Source organism: Cnephaeus nilssonii (genome assembly GCF_951640355.1).
Source record: "Cnephaeus nilssonii genome assembly, chromosome: 23".
Classification (NCBI taxonomy): domain Eukaryota; kingdom Metazoa; phylum Chordata; class Mammalia; order Chiroptera; family Vespertilionidae; genus Cnephaeus; species Cnephaeus nilssonii.
This window is the reverse complement of record NC_137094.1, coordinates 8,709,732-8,727,417: the sequence shown is the minus strand read 5'-3', so window position 1 is coordinate 8,727,417 and position 17,686 is coordinate 8,709,732. Positions and strand designations below refer to the sequence as shown.

At 39.6% G+C, this 17,686-nt stretch overlaps 1 protein-coding gene across 2 annotated transcripts in view; it reads right to left on the bottom strand.

Annotated features, from left to right (window-relative positions):
- The window catches only part of BRINP3 (BMP/retinoic acid inducible neural specific 3), a gene marked incomplete at both ends in the record, with an annotated part of 223,916 nt that overhangs the window by 22,620 nt on the left and 183,610 nt on the right, over window positions 1-17,686 (bottom strand). For both annotated transcript variants that reach the window (XM_079763782.1, XM_079763783.1), the window contains one exon: window positions 3,470-3,692. In XM_079763782.1, the coding sequence (XP_079619908.1) occupies window positions 3,470-3,692 (223 nt within the window). The remainder of the gene's footprint in view (window positions 1-3,469; window positions 3,693-17,686) is intronic.

Sequence of the window (17,686 nt, the reverse complement as noted above, 5' to 3'; positions counted from 1 at the left end):
TAAAATGAGAAAACAAAACAAACAATATCTCACATTTCTAGTAGAAGAAACACGGTCATGGGTAAAAACCAAATTCAGTGAAATCGTGCATCTAGCAAGAAGTCTGCATGGTGTGTGCCAGGAGTAATAGCTAACATAGGAGTTATGCTGCATTGGAAAAAGGAAGTCAAGAAAAGCCTTTGGCAATCTTTGTTTTCTAAAACTTCTGAACTAAATAAATCAAATATTAAGTCCTATAGTTTATTGAAACTTATTCCACATAATACATCTTTATTTTATGTTGCTTTTTTATTTATTCTGTATACATCCAACTTGGATTGTTTCATGTTTTCATACATTCCTTAAATATCTTACACTTTTATGGAAAATTTAGATGTTTAAATTGTTTTTCTAGACATGAATGTGGTTCTTTTTTTTGTTATTATTAATCTTGACCTGAGGATATTTTTCCATTGATTTTTTTTAGCGAAAGTGGAAGGGAGGGTGAGAGCCAGAGAGAAAGAAACACTAATGTGAGAGAGACACATTGATTGTTTGCCTCCCAAATGTGCCCCGGCCGGGGCCAGGGAAGGAACCTGCAACCCAGGTGCATGCCCTTAACTGGGATTTGAACCCAAGACCCTTTGGACCATGGGCTGATGCTCTACCACTGAGCAACACTGCAACATGGGCAAAAGTAGGTTTACAGATGAACAACCGTCAACCACTTTTGCCCAACCCTTTATTATACCCTGCTCTCTGCTCACTAGCAGTTGCCGTTTTTCTACCCACCCTTTACATACACCCACAGTTTCTATCTCCACATTTTTCGTGATATTATATTCAGATCTCGTGGTTTCACAAGCACCCATGATCGCCATGCCGCCTCCTCAGACCTCCTCTGAGCTTCAGATGTCAACGTCCCACTCTGTCCAGACTTGTTAAGTCAACTTCTTAAAGCCAACCTGTGCATAACCAAACTCATCTCCTTGCTTCCGGACCCACCATACTCTTACATTTCCCATTTTTGTTTGATGGGTAGAACCATCTACTTTAGTGGTTTACAAACTGTATTTAATCAACACGTGAAGCATGAAGTTCATTCTACCTAAGTAACAACAGTGTCTCCCACCAGCTGGGATTCTCTACTTGGGAATGTACACAGACAGCTATATATAAAAGCACCTTATGTGTAGAAGAAATAAAAAATCTTAAAGGATGCATAAAATAACAAAACTTACAGCTATAGCAGTGCTCAAAGGAATATTTATAGCTGGAAATGCTTATATTTTAAGAAAATGAAAGTTCTTAAATCATAACCTACCTTTTCTCTCCATGAAAGTAAAAAAAAAAAAAAAAAAAAAAGATCATAGTAAACACAAGCAAACAAGCAAACAGAAGGAAGGAAATAATGGTTACAGTGGGGAAAAAACAAAGAAGAAAAAATAAAAATACAAAGAAAACCAAAAGTTAGTTCTTTGAAACCAAACCGGCACACTTGAACTAAACTAATGAGAGAGAGAAAAAGAGAGAGAGAGAGGCAGTGGGGGGGGGGGGGGGGGCGGGGAGAGGGAAGGAGTGAGAGGGAGAGAAAGACATCTCAGAGAATGGAAGGAGATATTCGTATATCACATAACTGTTAAGAGACCAGCATCCAAATACATAACTTACTCTTACAACAACTCAATAACAAAAGTAAAGTCAAAGGAAAAGTGAGTAAAGAATTTGAATAGACATCTCTCCAAGACAATAGCCAATGAGCACTTAGCACAGGAAAGATACTCAGCATCATTAGTCACTGGGAAATAGAAACTAAAACCACAATATCCAAGGAGGGACAACAACAGAGAGGATGTGGGGCAGGGGAGCTGTCACCCATGGAAATACGAAACGCTGCAGCCACTTTGGGAAACAGCTTGGCAGCACCTCAAAATGTTACATATGTTACCTTCACTCATCAATTTCACTCTCAGGTATATCCCCAAGGAAACAGAAAACATACCTCCATGTTAAAAAACATACATGAATGTTCATAGCGGCATTATTCACACTAACCAAAAAGTGGAGTCAACCAAAATGTCCATCAAAGGATGAATGAATACATGACATGTGAGAGACCCATACTACTGATACACGCTACACGGATGAGCCTAAAAGTACCGTGTTAAGTGAAAGAAGCCAGTCACAAAGACACAGTGCATGACTGCTTTTGTAAGGAATGTCCACACCAGGGGCAGCTGGAAGGACAGGCGGTGTGACTGGTTTCTAGAGCTAAACAGCTGAGGGCTGGGTGTGGGAGTATGTATGGGGAGTTACTGCTAATCGGGACTGGATTTGTTTTGGGGAGAATAAAAACGTTCTCACCTTGGATTGTGGTGATGGTTACATAAATTTTGAATATCCTAAAATCGAATGAATTGAAAAAAAATGCCAATGATTTATTTTGAAATTGAATTTTGAAAAATGTATAGACTTTCAGGTGTTTACTTTTTTTCAGGGGAAAAAATCTATAATTATAGATTTCTCCTCTTAATGATTTAAGCATCAAGTCAAAATGCAAGCATTTTATTACCGAGATAGTGCAAATGCATACTTTTTGTGGTATCATTCTATATTTTCCCTTAGCTTTTCATTCTGATATATTTTTAATCTGACTTCAAATAAATAAATACAATTTTTATTGCACTGTCTGGTCAATATATCTTAAAGTAGCAAGTCTAAAAATTGTGTTTCTTGAAATTAGAGATCAGATACAGTATTTTAATAGTCTGTCATTATTCACATAAATTATTAGTAACTTCTCCAGCAGTTTTCAGAGATTCATGTTGAATAAGGCTTATGGTACTCTGAACACTAATCAAAGAACATAAACTTTAACTTCTTTTAATTCAAAATTGCATAATAAGAAATTTCACTCTGTGGCCCAGCTTATCCCAATGCTTACAATTTAACCATAAGGCTCTGTGTTTTGGTATTCACTGTGATACAATTCTTAGTTGACTACCTCACATACCACATTATTATGACTTCTCAATTTTAACAATAAAAGAAAAAAGGCCGGTTGGCATGGCTCAGCGGTTGAGCAACGACCCAGGAGGTCATGGTTGGATTCCCGGTCAGGGCACATGCCAGGGTTGCAGGCTGGATCCCCAGGAGGGGGCGTGCAGAGGCAGCCAATCAATGATTCTCATCATTGATGTTTCTATCTCTCTCCCTCTCCCTTCTATGAAAGCAAAAAAAAAAAAATTTTTTTTTAAAGAAAAGGAAAAAATTAGGAAGTGTTGGTTTGTATGTTCCTCATGTACTATATTACTTTGGAAAGTAACCACAATTTATGACTTTGAGACTTGAGATCATACCGTGTTTTCTGATGATTGCCTATCACGTGAATAACACTGAGCGATGCGTATCACACACCTGTGTTCAGACATAAACAGAGCCCCTGGGAAAACAATGCCCTCAGGTGTCTACATCGCCACCAATGTCTTACCTTTGTCTTGGCAGGCTGATGAGGGGCTGCTTGTGACACCTCTTGCTGAGGCTGAAGAGCTTGTGCACGATTTTCTGCGCCTTCAGGAACAGTTGTTTCATGCTGTTCTCCAGTTGCTCATAGCGGCGCTGGAAATTAGAATCCATTGTCCACAAGTGCATGATGGTAGACGTGTTGAGGAAATAGTTCATGGGCAGCCTTTTCATAAAGAACTTGAATTCATCTGGAAAAAAAAATTGTGAAAATCCAATACGTTCATTATAAACGATTATCTTCCTTTTTCTCCAAAACACATTTCACAGGTTAATATTAAAAAAAAATGAGTCCATGCAATTTATTATTGGTGAGTAGCAAATGAACAGGAAGATGTTTTGATGCTTTAATCATATTTTCTTTTTGGTTTCCCTTTAAAATAGAACTTTCAGGGAAGAAGATAAAATAATTTGGTCAGAAAATTTAAGCTAAACTTATTTTTTTCATGTTCTTTTGATGGTCTTTGAATGAAATCTCTCCATAGGTAGTGGTCATTAATTCAGCCTTCATTTTTGCCAGTTGTATTCCTAAGCCTTTCCAAGTGTTTTATGTCAAAGAAATATCTTCAGAAATGTTTATTAACTTAATATAAAATATATATAGTATTATGAAGCATATTTATTAATGTTTAAGAGGGAAATTTTTTTAAAATATAAAATTATACAGTTCAACTCTATACTCTGATTATTCTCTTTAACCATTTGCAATTTGCTCTGACTGACATAATAGTATAAAACATGAATGGATGCTAAAGAGAAAAAAAATAAAAAGCATTTAAAGCTCCAATATTGACTCTCATCTTTGCTGTACTAATTATCATGCCTGAAATCGTCTTATTTTCAAATGTCTGATTAACCAACAGTAGCAACAAAAGTTGATGCTGCACGAAAATAAATAAAAATCTAAAAGGTCTACTAATTATCCAAAAACAAAAAGACGGCTGGGACTATAGCCAAAAGGTAGAAACATCACAACTGCCCATAAAAATAAATGAAGTTTTGATACCTGCCACAATGCAAAGGAACCTTGAAAATATGGGAGTTAAAACGCAAATATGGTGTGATCCCACTTATGTGAACTCTCTGGCATAGTTAAGTTCACTGAGACAGAAAATAAATTAGAATTCGCCAGGGGAGGCTAGAGGGGGAAATGGGAAGTTATTGCATAATGGCTACAGAATTTCTGTTTGGGGAGATAACTTTTTGGAGACAAGATAGTGGTGATGGTTGCACAACATTCTGAGTGTAGTTAATGTCACTGTATTGTACAGTTAGAAAGATTACAATGACAAACGTTATATATTTTATCACATTTAAAATATTAAAATATGATAGTTGAACCTTTCCCTCATCTCTCCTTTTATATCTGAAGTAAATATTGCAAACTGGACTCAGAACATGAACTTCTTGTTGCTTTTAGTATTTATTGAAAATATTTTTGTTGAAAATATCAGGAAGTACATGTATGGGTTAACTCCACAAACACACACAGACATACTGCAAGATTTGGAAAATGTTTCCAATGGCTGAACAAGTATTATTTGGCAAGTGTGACAGACAGTACATTTTAGTCGATTTTCTACCCATTATGAAGTTATATAGTATGAACTAAACCTCAGCCTCTCGGTGCCTTAGTTTCCCCTTTGTAAATGAGATAGAGAGTTCTGGATGATAGTCTCATGTACCTTTAAAAGTCTATGACATTATGAACAGTTGCTTTAAATTCTAATTTGGTTAGTTTTAAAGATCCAATTCAAAAGCAGTTATTTTCAGCCTGGCTAGTGTGGCTCAATGGTTGAGTGTCAACTGATGAACCAGGACATCACCTGTTCAATTCCTGGTCAGGGCACATGCCCGGGTTGTGGGCTCCATCCCCAGAAGGGGGCCTGCAGGAAGCAGTCAATCAATGATTCTCTCTCATCATTGATGTTTCTATCTCTCCCTCTCCCTTCCTATCTGAATTCAATAAAAATATTTTTTTAAAAAAACATGGTTATTTTCAAATGTCATTATGCCTATTACTATTATTATTATTATCATTATCAGTATTCAACAGAAGTTGGAGAGGTGTGTTAACACTTATTTTTTGTATGTAGGCACCATCTGTATTAGAGTACCATATTGTCATTAGCACTTCTTAAAACATGCCATTTCTCACTTGATAAATGAACCACATTAATTCAGATACCTGGTTAGAGCAATTTATATTTATTTCGTGTGTTAGGGCTAGTTCGATATTCAGATCCAAGCTACTTCATCAGTGCTAGAATATGCAACTTTTTAACAATGTAATAGAAAATGATATTCACGGATATTAGGGTTGTTATTTCTTCTACAACAAATAAATGCAGAGTCCTGGCATCTTTGGGACATTGCAGGTATAGACTTTTACTAGAAGGAAAAGTAAAACCAAAGGAAATGATAACATCCTAGCGCAAGTGATTACGAGGGAAGATATTTGCGCATATATCCACTTGATATGCTTCAAATCATCTTTTTAAGTAAGCAGGGTTACAAATAAGAAATGCATTTTAAAATCCCAATTCCACAGAACCCTACAATTTGTTTGGTCCCATATGTCTCTTTTGAGAGTTTCGCTCTTTTGAATAAAGGAGCTGATGCCTGGGACTGGGAAGCATCCTGGGAGTAGTCTCAGAGCAGATGCCACTACTTTGAAAACTAATCATTCATTTCATTGTTGTCTCTTACTTGAACACGTTTGATAAGCCTTTATTGTTTCGTGCGCATGCATATTTTAATTCTTTTCATTGTTCATTCTAATGGTATTCTGAAAGTCTCTAAATCAGTAAATTATATTCGCAGTAAAGGATAGCTTAAAATAGAATTTAATTTTATCAAAGTGTACATAATTGTGTCAGCTGAAAACCATCATGAGGTAATTTCTAAGAAACATGGTTTTAACATAACACATGAATAATTACTTCATGATAAAGTCATTAAGAGTCACCACTGACAGTCACCCAAACCATTTATTGGACACCTGCTGTACACAGAACAAACAGCTGTCTCCGTCTAGGAAAGAGAATACGAATAAGCTTTTCATCTTATTTTTTTAATGACAAGTAGACGTGAAATATATTTGAGTGCTAGAATAACGTCTCTAGTATCTGACATTCATTCTATTTAGAAGTCAGTAGAATCCCCAGAAAGATTCCTGTGGAGATTTTTTTTCCCCTCTCATCTATGGCAACTGGTAAAGTTCACATATTTGTAGGATATAAAAATAAAATATGAATGACACATTAGAATTATGATGTGCGTTAGTGATTTACAAAACTACAAAGTGGGGATGCCAGATAACATCTTATCCTACAATAATGTCCAAAGTCCAGTAGAAGATGAAGTACCATTGCACCCCCTTCCCCCTTTTCTTTTCTTTTTTTCTTAATCTACCATCACTTTTCAAATGGCAAATGAACAGGGACTAGCCATACTTTGTGGGGCAAATACAGTTCTAAAAGAAAACAGTGATCTCATGTAATCTGGAAATATCCATTTAAGAGTGTATCAATTGAGTATTTTACCCTGTATAATCTTGAGGACTAGAGAGAAAACAACACCCACCAATATAATAATAATAATAATAATAATAATAATAATAATAATAATAATACCATCACCTATGCTGGCAGGAATTTATAGTCACTCAGTCTTCCTAACAAAACTAATTCACAGGAAGCAAAGAGTAATGCAAAGGAAAATGCATGGTATTGATGAATTCTGTGGAGGCAGAGAGAAATCAGGCCAGTGACAAGTTTCCAATGAATTACAGAAGACTTGCCAGGCACCATGTTGACTCCAGGCTTCTACTACTTCTCCATGAAAAATAAAGTAGTTTTAAAAGTAGCACAGCCAGGTCTGCTTCTCCCCACCTCCCTTCCCCCTGATAGAAATGCTAGTTAACACTTGATATCTAATTAGCTAATTTTAAATTAATGATCTGTCTCTCTCTATTAATATGAGTTCTTACTTTGGGCAGGAACTCTTTTAAGTGCTTTAAATATTAATTCAATTCCCCCAATAACCCTTCATGTAAATTTTATTGGCGTAGTTTTGTATGTAGAATGCAAATCCTCTTCAGTTTCCTAACTCTAATGTCAGCAAAAATATTACCAACACTAATGTATTTACACATTGATCCCGTGTAATTATATATTATTTATGCTCTTTATTTGCATGGTTCACAGTTGAACTGAGCTGGTGAGCGTGGGGAACTGAACCTTTTCAGGGTGTAAGGGAACCAGCCATGAATGCCCATACCCCGATTTGTGTTTCTGCCTGTATTGACGGGCACGGAAAACCTTGACCAATACAGTTGGTAACATATTTCTAAATATTCAGATTCTCTTCAGAGATGCTTTAGGATATATTTTCAAAGGTGTTCTACATCCCCAACTGGTTGCTCAGTGGATAGAGCATCAGCCCGTGGACTGAAGAGTTGTGGGTTTGATTCCAGTCAAGGGGATGCACCTTGGTTGCAGGCTTGATCCACTTTATGCTTATGGGAAAGTACTTCCGAAGCTGACAAACATCAATCTGTGTCTTCCACTGACCTTCAAAGTTACTGCCCAACCAGAGTACCCTCTAATAAAGCTATTTCTTATTCCCTGAGAGCCACATTTCCCCAGAAGATAGTATGAATTCTCCTACATTCTTCTGGTTTTCAGTGGCAAAGATCTAAAAAACAAATTCACTGCAGACCCTGACAGGACAGCAATACTGCCCTTAAGTAGGTAAGAAACCAGATTGATAAACAAGTGGGAACTTGAGTGGAAAGGGCTGATGGGAAGAGAAGCTGTGACCGGAAATTCCATTCTGCAGGGGCAGAAAGTACCGTATTTTCCGGCGTATAAGACACCTGGGCGTATAAGATTTTCCTGGGTTAAAAAGTCGTCTTATACGCCGGAAAATACGGTAAGTAAAGGCTGAAATGAAAATCAGATCCGTGAGGAAGTGCTACCAACATACACATTTTTTAAAAATATTTTTTATTGATTTCAGAGAGGAAGGGAACGGGAGAGAGAGAGAAACATCAATGATGAGAGAGAATCATTGATCAGCTGCCTCCTACACGTATCCCACTGGGGATGGAGCCCGTAATCCGGGCATGTGCCCTTGACCGAGAATCAAACCATGACCTCCTGGTTCATGGGTCAACAGTCAAGCACCGAGTCACACAGGCCAGGCCAACATACACATTTTGACTCACTCCACATTCCTGACTAGAATGGGTGGAGTTTTACTTTTACAAAGATTTTTATTTTCTCTCCAAACATTTGTAAGGGATCATTTCAATGATTTGTATCAGTTGAGAATTTTCTCAACTTCTCCGCTGAACCACTGGTATGACTTTTGAGTGGCCACATATCCATGCAAGTCTACTAAAACCATCCTATGCGCCACGAGTGTAGAGTTTATACTGATATTGACAAAATACTATAATGGGGCATAAAGTTAATGGCAAGCCTGTTCACTTGCTTGTGAATTGGCTGAGTTTATAAGGCGGCAAAGTGATGGCTACCCAAGGGCATAAATCAGAAACCGATCTTAATCCCTTAGTAGCTGCCTAGAAATGAATTATGCTTGTCCAGACCATTTTCTTTTTCTCTGAAAGGTGCATCACATTTTTATAGTAAAATACGTTATAGCATCATATTTCTATATTAAAATACTTTATAATATGGTAAGCCAATTAATCTGTCTTTCATTAGATTGCCTTTTTTTAAATGAATCTCCCTTCAAGTGTTTGAGGAATTACCCAAACAGAGCTTTATCTGCAAGTATAAAATCTGCAAGGCTCAGGCGCCTTTACAAAGTGGATGCATCACATGTACGCACCCTGAGCTGGAATAGTAGCCAAATAGATCCGGAGACATTGCAATAGTAGCCAAATAGATCCAGAGACATTAAAGCATGCAACTGACTGACAAGTTTCAGGGGGGCAGGGGTGGGTGGGAACAGATTAACCAAAGAACTTACATGCATAACCCATGGACACAGACAAGAGTGTAGAGAAAGCCTGGGGAGTGGGCGGGAGCGGAGTGCAGGGGGTCAATGGGGGGAGTGGGGAGGGGACACCTGTAATACTTTCAACAATAAACATAAATAAAAAATTAAAAAAAAGAAGAAGAGGCCACCTAGAGCCATTTCTTAGGAGGTGGGGATTATGGCAGTGATGGTGGTGGTTGGTGCAATGGTGTGCTCATAGCAGGCCGCAGTCATGATCTCATTAAATAAATATGCGAGCCGAAACCGGTTTGGCTCAGTGGATAGAGCTTTGGTCTGCGGACTGGAAGGTCCCAGGTTCGATTGCGGTCAAGGGCATGTGCCTTGGTTGCGGGCACGTCCCCCGGTGGGGGGTGTGCAGGAGGCAGCTGGTCGATGTCTCTCTCTCATCAATGTTTCTGGCTCTCTATCCCTCTCCCTTCCTCTCTGTGAAAAATCAATAAAATATATTTTATAAATAAATAAATAAATAAATAAATAAATAAATAAATAAATAAATAAATAAATCTGCGAGATGTTAGACTCTGTCCTGACTATGGAACACAAGGGTAGGCTCCCGTAGCTTTCGTGGCGATTCTGTGTGTTGCCCAATATCTGTGCATGCATTTCTTACCAGGCGAGGTCGGATAGAGCCTGTTTTTCATACTTGCGGCAGAGGGCCTGGGCTGATGGGGGCGCTGGTGTCAGAAACAGTGGAGACAGTCTCCAGGGACAGCAGAGAGAATATGTACTCAGTTTCCTGGACTAGTTGGGGGAGGAGGGGACTTTATTTTTTTTAAACATTTCTTTTTATTGATTTCAGAGAGGAAGGAAGAGGGGGAGAGAGAGAGAAACATCAATGATGTGCTCATCTGTTTATTTTGTTCATTAGAACCCACATATGAGTGACCTGGAGAGTACCAGGCTAAGTGAAATAAGCCAGTCAGAGAAAGACAAGTATCACAGGATCTCACATATGTGGAAAAGGCTTTTTAATTTAAATCCATACAGTGTTAAGGGTGGAACTTAGACAACAGAAATACCACCTGGGCTGGTCTAGAATGAAGAGCTTGTTGTGGAAATAGCATTTGGGACAGTGCCTACATAAAACTGAATGAAGGACATGAAAATTTCAAAGACTGAGTGAGGGTGAGCTGGTTACTACAAAGAGAGCTGGCTTGCTTAAAGAGCTGACGTCCCCCCACTTTCTTCCCAGAGCACAGACTGAGTGCTAGAAACTTCCACGGAGTTTGCTCAAGAAATCACTTATGTCTCCTAGCTGTAGGGCTTCAAAACAAACTTTGATCCCAAGGTTGAACGTCAATGCCTGCCAGATGTTGTCACCGTTAGGAAAAAACAAACATGGACTAGGAAGGCAAGTGTAGACGAAAAGGGGCCACATGCTAACCTCACTCGCTCAGGGAGGCCTGTGTGACAGCCTTGCAAACAACGAGACCTAAAGTCACCACAAGGATGGTGTGAAATTAAAGCTCTTTCATTAAAAAGCAGCTTGTGGTGGGTAGTCATGTCCTAGGCCTGGATCCTCCCTGACAAAGGTCAATCTTCACCTTCACTGAGCCTCCTGTCATTTTGCATCAATGATAACATATCGTTCCGAAGTCAAATGAATGTTCCTTTTCTGGGCCCCTCAAAGCACAGGCAATGCTCTGTGGAGACCACGCATCCCCGCATTGATACCGAGTTACTTGCTCACTGTTAACTATCCTGCACCCACCTGACTAAAAGAAGTCTGTGTCAATCATTTTACTTCTTATCCAATCCCAGAGGTTTCCCTGCTTTGCTCTCTCCCGCCTCCCTAGTCTACCACCATAACCCACTTGTCTCCTCTTTTGATGGTAACGTATAAAACAAGGTGCAAAACTGCCCATCTCCAGAGCATTACCTCAATCCCTTGAGATTCTTCTCCCCAGCAATTGTCGACGGTGTGGCTCAAACAAACTCCCAAGGAACCGTAAGATAAAGGGGAGCACTGGGATTAACTCTCAGTGCTCCAAAGCACTAAGGATGCTTGCTTTCCCTGCCCTCGAGGACTAGAAACGGCTGCTCCTTCTCAGGGACTAACCCTGTCTTGCTTTCACTCATTGCAATGATCTTATTAAAAAGAATGACCTTCGCTGAGAAGCCACTGCTCATCACCCTCCACTCCCATCCCCCAGCATGCCCAAGGTGCGTTGACTGAACACATTCTAAGGCGAGACTGAGTTTTCAATCGGCTTTTGAGAACTCGCTAATTTTTGTTGGACAAAGAACAGTAAATGCTTTGGCACAAAGCGCGCCTGCTGGCATCTCCGATGAACACCCCATTGGTTGTTTTCTGTCGACGGGGAACACCTGTGAGTGTGAGAATCAGGTGAGCGCCCCGATTCCATGAGGCTAGTAGGGGCTATTTCCATGAGAGGCGCCGTGGGCGTAGGTACTGTAATGGACAGCAGGTCTGATGTCTGTAACTAAATTCCTTTTCTGCTGCAGTCAGATTCTATTCTTGCAAAAATGCTGACTGACAGAGCTGGTTGGGGCCTGGAAGGTAGTCTAGTCCACAGTCCCCAAGAGTGCAGCAAATATCTATCCTTTCCACTGAGCCAGTCACTGTGCTAGTTAAGTATTAACACTACAAAGGTAATCATTATTACAGCTGTAATGGTCCTTTATAGGGTTCCTGTGTAGATGAGATAATCACCATGAAAACATAATAAAATGACTGTTGCATAATCCTATATAATAAATATGCAATATGCAAATTGACCGCCATGCCATCATGCCCTCGCACAAGATGGCCACCCCCATGTTGGTCACAAGATGGCTGCCACAAGATGGCTGGCAGGGGAGGACAGTTGTGGGTGATCAGGCCAGCAGGGGAGGGCAGTTAGGGGTGACCAGACCAGCAGGGGAAGGCAGTTGGGGGCCACCAGGCCTGCAGGGGAGTGGTTAGGGGTGATCAGGCTGGCAAGCAGAAGTGATTAGGGGCAATCAGGCAGGCAAGCAGATGAGCGGTTGGGAGCCAGCAGTCCCAGATTGTGAGAGGGATGTCACAAGAATCAAGTCAAACCGGCAGTCGGACATCCCCCGAGGGGTCCCAGATTGGAGAGGGTGCAGGCTGGGCTGAGGGTCACCCACCCCCATGCATGAAATTTCATGCACCAGGCCTCTAGTTAGTAATAAATAAAGGCCTGCCATTATTTTTCGTTTTTATACTGGATTCAGTGTTTCTATGTGGGCCGAGCTCAGCACTTTGCCTGGATTATCTCATTTAATGCTCACAGGCTCCTGGGAGATGGGTACTATTCTGCAATGAGAGAATGTGCCTTGGGAAGGTTCGGGAAATGGTTGAAGTGGCGCATTCATTCGTGACCGCCCAGCGCAAACCAAGTCTGGAAAAAGCATGGCTGCTCTGCCTTCAAGCGCATCGACTTCTGAGAGTTGACGGGGAAGGAAAATTGTATCTCCCACATCAAAAGGGTGTTTTTGTTTGCTGGGCTTTTCACAAACATTATCACCTCCCATCTCATAGTAACCGTGCATCAGGACGGGCTGGTTTTATTGAGATGTGATGTGAAACTAATGCACATTATGGGACCATTGCACAGAGGCAAGTAGGAGAGGAAAATGAGAATAATAATAGACTCAAGGGAATATACAAGCAGAGACCGTTATGTATTTCTTGAGGGTCAGGACAATGTTTTATTTTTCTTTGTATTCTCCCTTTCCAAATGCCCACGACGGCACATTGCACGTACTAGGAATTAAGTATATATTTCTCAAGTGGTTTAACCAATTGACAAGATCCAGGAAGGGATGGTTAAAGCTAAAGATGAATGCATGCAAAATATTTAATTTGGAAAAGTAATATTGAACTTAATCATATAAAATATGAAGTTACACTTGGCTCCAGTGGGGGGAAAAGTGGAATAAGATGTATTACATTTCTAAGCTTTTATATTACTACTAGAAGCCCGGTGCACGAAATTCGTGCAAGAGTAGGCCTTCCTTCCCCCGGCTGCCAGCACCGCTTCCCTCTGGCTCCCGGAACCCAGGCTTTCCTGGCAGCCCTGGCTTTGTCCGGAAGGAAGTCCGGTCTAATTAGCATATTACGCTTTTATTATTATAAATGGATAAAGGGAATTTGGGTTGGAGGTAATACTGCAAGATAAAAACCATAGATTGATTTCTTAGCATATGGATGAGAATCTGCCATATGAGTTCCGAGTAGTGAAATTACTGTATGTAAATTTGAGAGTATTCATAAATAATGAATCAAGCTATGCTGCCCTCACATGTGATCACTGGTTATCAGCAAAACTAAAAGTATATGCTCAGGATTGCAATAGGAAAATTTACATTCAGTATTTTTTAAGTATCAAGCACTGTTCTAGGCACTTGACTCTAAATTCTACATAGTCATTATTGCTGGTATGCTCTTTGTATTAAAATAATAACCGTGCACCCAGCTGGTGTGGCTCAGTGGTTTAGCATCGACCTATGAACCACGAGGTCACGGTTCGATTCTGGTCAGGGCACATGCCCGGGTTTTGGACTCGATCCCCAATAGGGGGGCGTGCATCATCATTGATGTTCTCTCTTTCTCTCCCTCTTCCTTCCTCTCTGAAATCAATAAAACAAACAAACAAATTAGTAACTAGAGATGCTGAGTGAATGTCTCCAGGTATGAAGCTTTGTGATATCTAGAGAAAAGCTGCTGAACACATGAGTAGTGCCTGCCTATGAGGTCAAGTTCATTTGAAACTGTATTGAGTGTCAGACAAGCCGAGCTATGGTCATGGTGGTAAGAACAGACTTTGCTTCATCCCCACACAGCAAGCAACATTTCCTGGGTCTATTCTCTCTCTTCAGAGAGAAAGGCATGCCTGAAACTACCTCCCAACCCCTTTTAGGCCAATTGTCAATTTTGGGAGTTTTTATTCCTTTCTAACAAACAATGAAAATGAAGGTCAAAGGAGTTTAGTGATTTCCTATGAGAAGTTTAATTCGTACTTAAAATGACAATTTTCATAAATTAAGTAAACATCTAATTGCCATGCTGTGTACCCAAAACTAATATCATACTGAATGTCAACTGCAATTTAAAAAAAATAAAATAAAATGATAGGGAAAAACAAGCAATAAAGATAAAAATCATGTTAGTTTAAGCTGAACTAACTTTCCATAATGTTCCCCCTTTTCATCATAGATTATCTTGGAATTTCATGGGGCACAGAAACAACATGGAGACAGTTATCATTTGATTTCTCCCCTAAAATGTGCTGCCAACTGTCAGAATGGGAGCATCGTAGTTATTTGATTTGCTCCAGTGGTGAGCTGCTAGGACCGCAGCCCTGAGAATCGCCATTGCTATTCTTCGAGGAGAACCCCGAGAGCCAGTCATAAAAGATATAAATGAGACTCCGCGGCCGAGAGGCTGATGCTCGGGTAGCATCCTGGCATTGTGGAGAAGAAAAGTGGCCTCATAATAAAATCACGGCAATATTACTTCTCTCTCACCGCAATATTTTCAATACTAATCTAAGCAATAAAAGTAATAGCAAGGCTAACACCACTGGCAATATTAAATTGAAATAGCAAATTGCAAAGCCGGTGAAATTGTTATCAGAGGGATTGATCTACAATGGAACCAATATTTCAGGCTCCCAAATAAATGGTCAATAAAGGGATGCCACACTATTGCGCAAGCATTATGATGGTGATTTAGCAGAGATGTATTACTTAAAAAGATCTCGCCATCTTTCAGAGGCTGGGGCAGAACACAAGGACTGAAAATACACTTATTTTTATGTTCCAATGGACTTCAGTTGTTCACAATACATTACTTAACTCATCCTAAAACAAGCAAGCAAAAAGAAAAAAAAAAACTAGACTCAATTTCAAGGGATGTTTATTTTATTGGAACCCCTGGAAACATTAGACCTTAGCCAGAAATATTGCTTCTCTGTACAAATGGAGTCAATATAGTTAAGAGAGATTTAGGAACAAAACTTCATATATTACAAACAAACTACAATTTTCTTAGATTCTATATTACATTAGGAAGCATAAAGACTACTTTTATAGGACACTGAAAACATGAACAGAAATCTATCTATGTATTTATTTGCCATCAATGTCTGTCATCTATCTATCTATCTATCTATCTATCATCTAATCTAATCTAATCTAATCTAATCTAATCTAATCTAATCTTATATGCCTTGTAACTGTCCAGAGAGGCTACATGTTGCTGCTATAACAAACCATTCCAAAAATCCTAGATGCTTAAAAACACAACAATCTATTGCTCACCCACATTTTTAAAAATATATTTTTATTGATTTCAGAGAGGAAGGAAGAGGGAAAGAGAAACATCAATGATGTGAGAAAATCATTGAGATGGGCTGCCTCCTGCATGCCTCCCACTGGGGTTTGAGCTTCCATCCTAGGCTGGGAATTGAACTGTGACCTTCTGGTTCAAAGGTCGATGCTCAACCACTGAACCACACCAGTCGGGCCACTTTGTCCCTTTCATGTTCCAAAGAGAGCTTGCCTGTTTCTTTAACACGCAGCCAAACACATCCCATCGACAATCAACCCATCTCGCGAAGGCTTCGCTTTGCAACTTCGAGGCAAGTGTCTCCCTTGCAAGTAATTGCAATGCCAGCATCACCAAAGATAGCTTATTTGGCACCCTTCCCAGCTACCCAGCAGCTGGCCACTCCGCCAACCAATATCGTCTCTGTCACGGCAGGGTACCTGTCCCAAGATGCAATTCTGTGGCAGTCAGCAGAGACAAGGTTATGCAGTGACCACAAACCCAGATCCAACATAATCTGAGTCTTATTATTTTAAGACTCCATGTCAAACAATTAAAAAAAAAATCTGTAACTTTTTGATACATAATTCTAATGACATTTTTAAAAATTACCTAACAAATAATTGAAAGTCAGGAAAAATAACAAGTATTGGTACTGGGTTCCCCCAACCCATATTTACAATACTAAAACGCAAGAAACTCCGAGAAGCAAGCGAGGATTTATCATTCATTTCTCAACCAAGCCCAAATTCTTTGGGAAACAAACCTTTCCCAAAGTACCGATAAGTTGGAATGTCATGTAATATGCAGTGTTTGTATCACATTATCATTCTAAACCCTGAAATAGTATAAATTCTGTAACACACACTCCCCTAAGGTTTTGCATATGGCACTATGCACCTGCAATTCCTGTATCACACGGAACCATGGGATATCATGTTCGGCTGCTTGTACATTGTACATAGTACGTTGGCACACATTAAGTCGCCCCATTTGTAGTACATTGAGATTTGTAACTTTTCCCGCATGCAAGAGGTGTTTACTATCTTTCTCAACACCAGGGATTGCTGTTGCAATTGTTAGCGTTATAACACTCTGGATTCTAAAGACAATTATTTAGTGCAATAGCCTTTTATATAAGCAGTTATAACATCACACTTTGCAAGCGCACATTTTTGTCAATCAGACAACCATGTTCTATTATTATTTATGGCATCTAGGAAAGAGTGGAGAACATGTCTAGGGAATTAGGTTAAAATATGGTTGCCCAAAATCGGACCACTGATTTTGCATCTTCCTTGCTTGCTGATGAAGATTAATCACGCCTTGGAACACCTATAATTGTTTTGCTAGCACCGTGATAGAGATTGAATTTCATTTCCTTCCAGCCCACACCCATTACTCACACAGTATCTATACACGCACAGGAAGCCACTATGAAGCCGAGAGAAAACAAAGTGGATGGAAAAGAAATATTAAGTTGGATAGCCTAAATGATAAGCCAATATCTGAGTAATAAAAAAGTCCAGGGAACTTTAAGAACTATAAGGGAGGCAATGCATTTAACTTCAGTAGATTTTACTTCGCACAGAATTATCTGAAATATTTCCATGGATGAAATTTGGTTATCAGCTCCGAGGGAATAATGATATATCCTGACCTGAGCCGACATCGACGGAATTACATCACGCCCACCTTTCTCCTTCCTTTTATTCCAATGTCAGCATAATATTGAAAATGTCTCAGCAAACTCTTCCCCTTCATAACTTTAATAAGTAGATCTGCCAGGTGCAACACTAGCAGGAGGCCCATAATGTATTTAAGTCTGGAAATGAGGCAATTATCTTTCAAGGTTCTGAT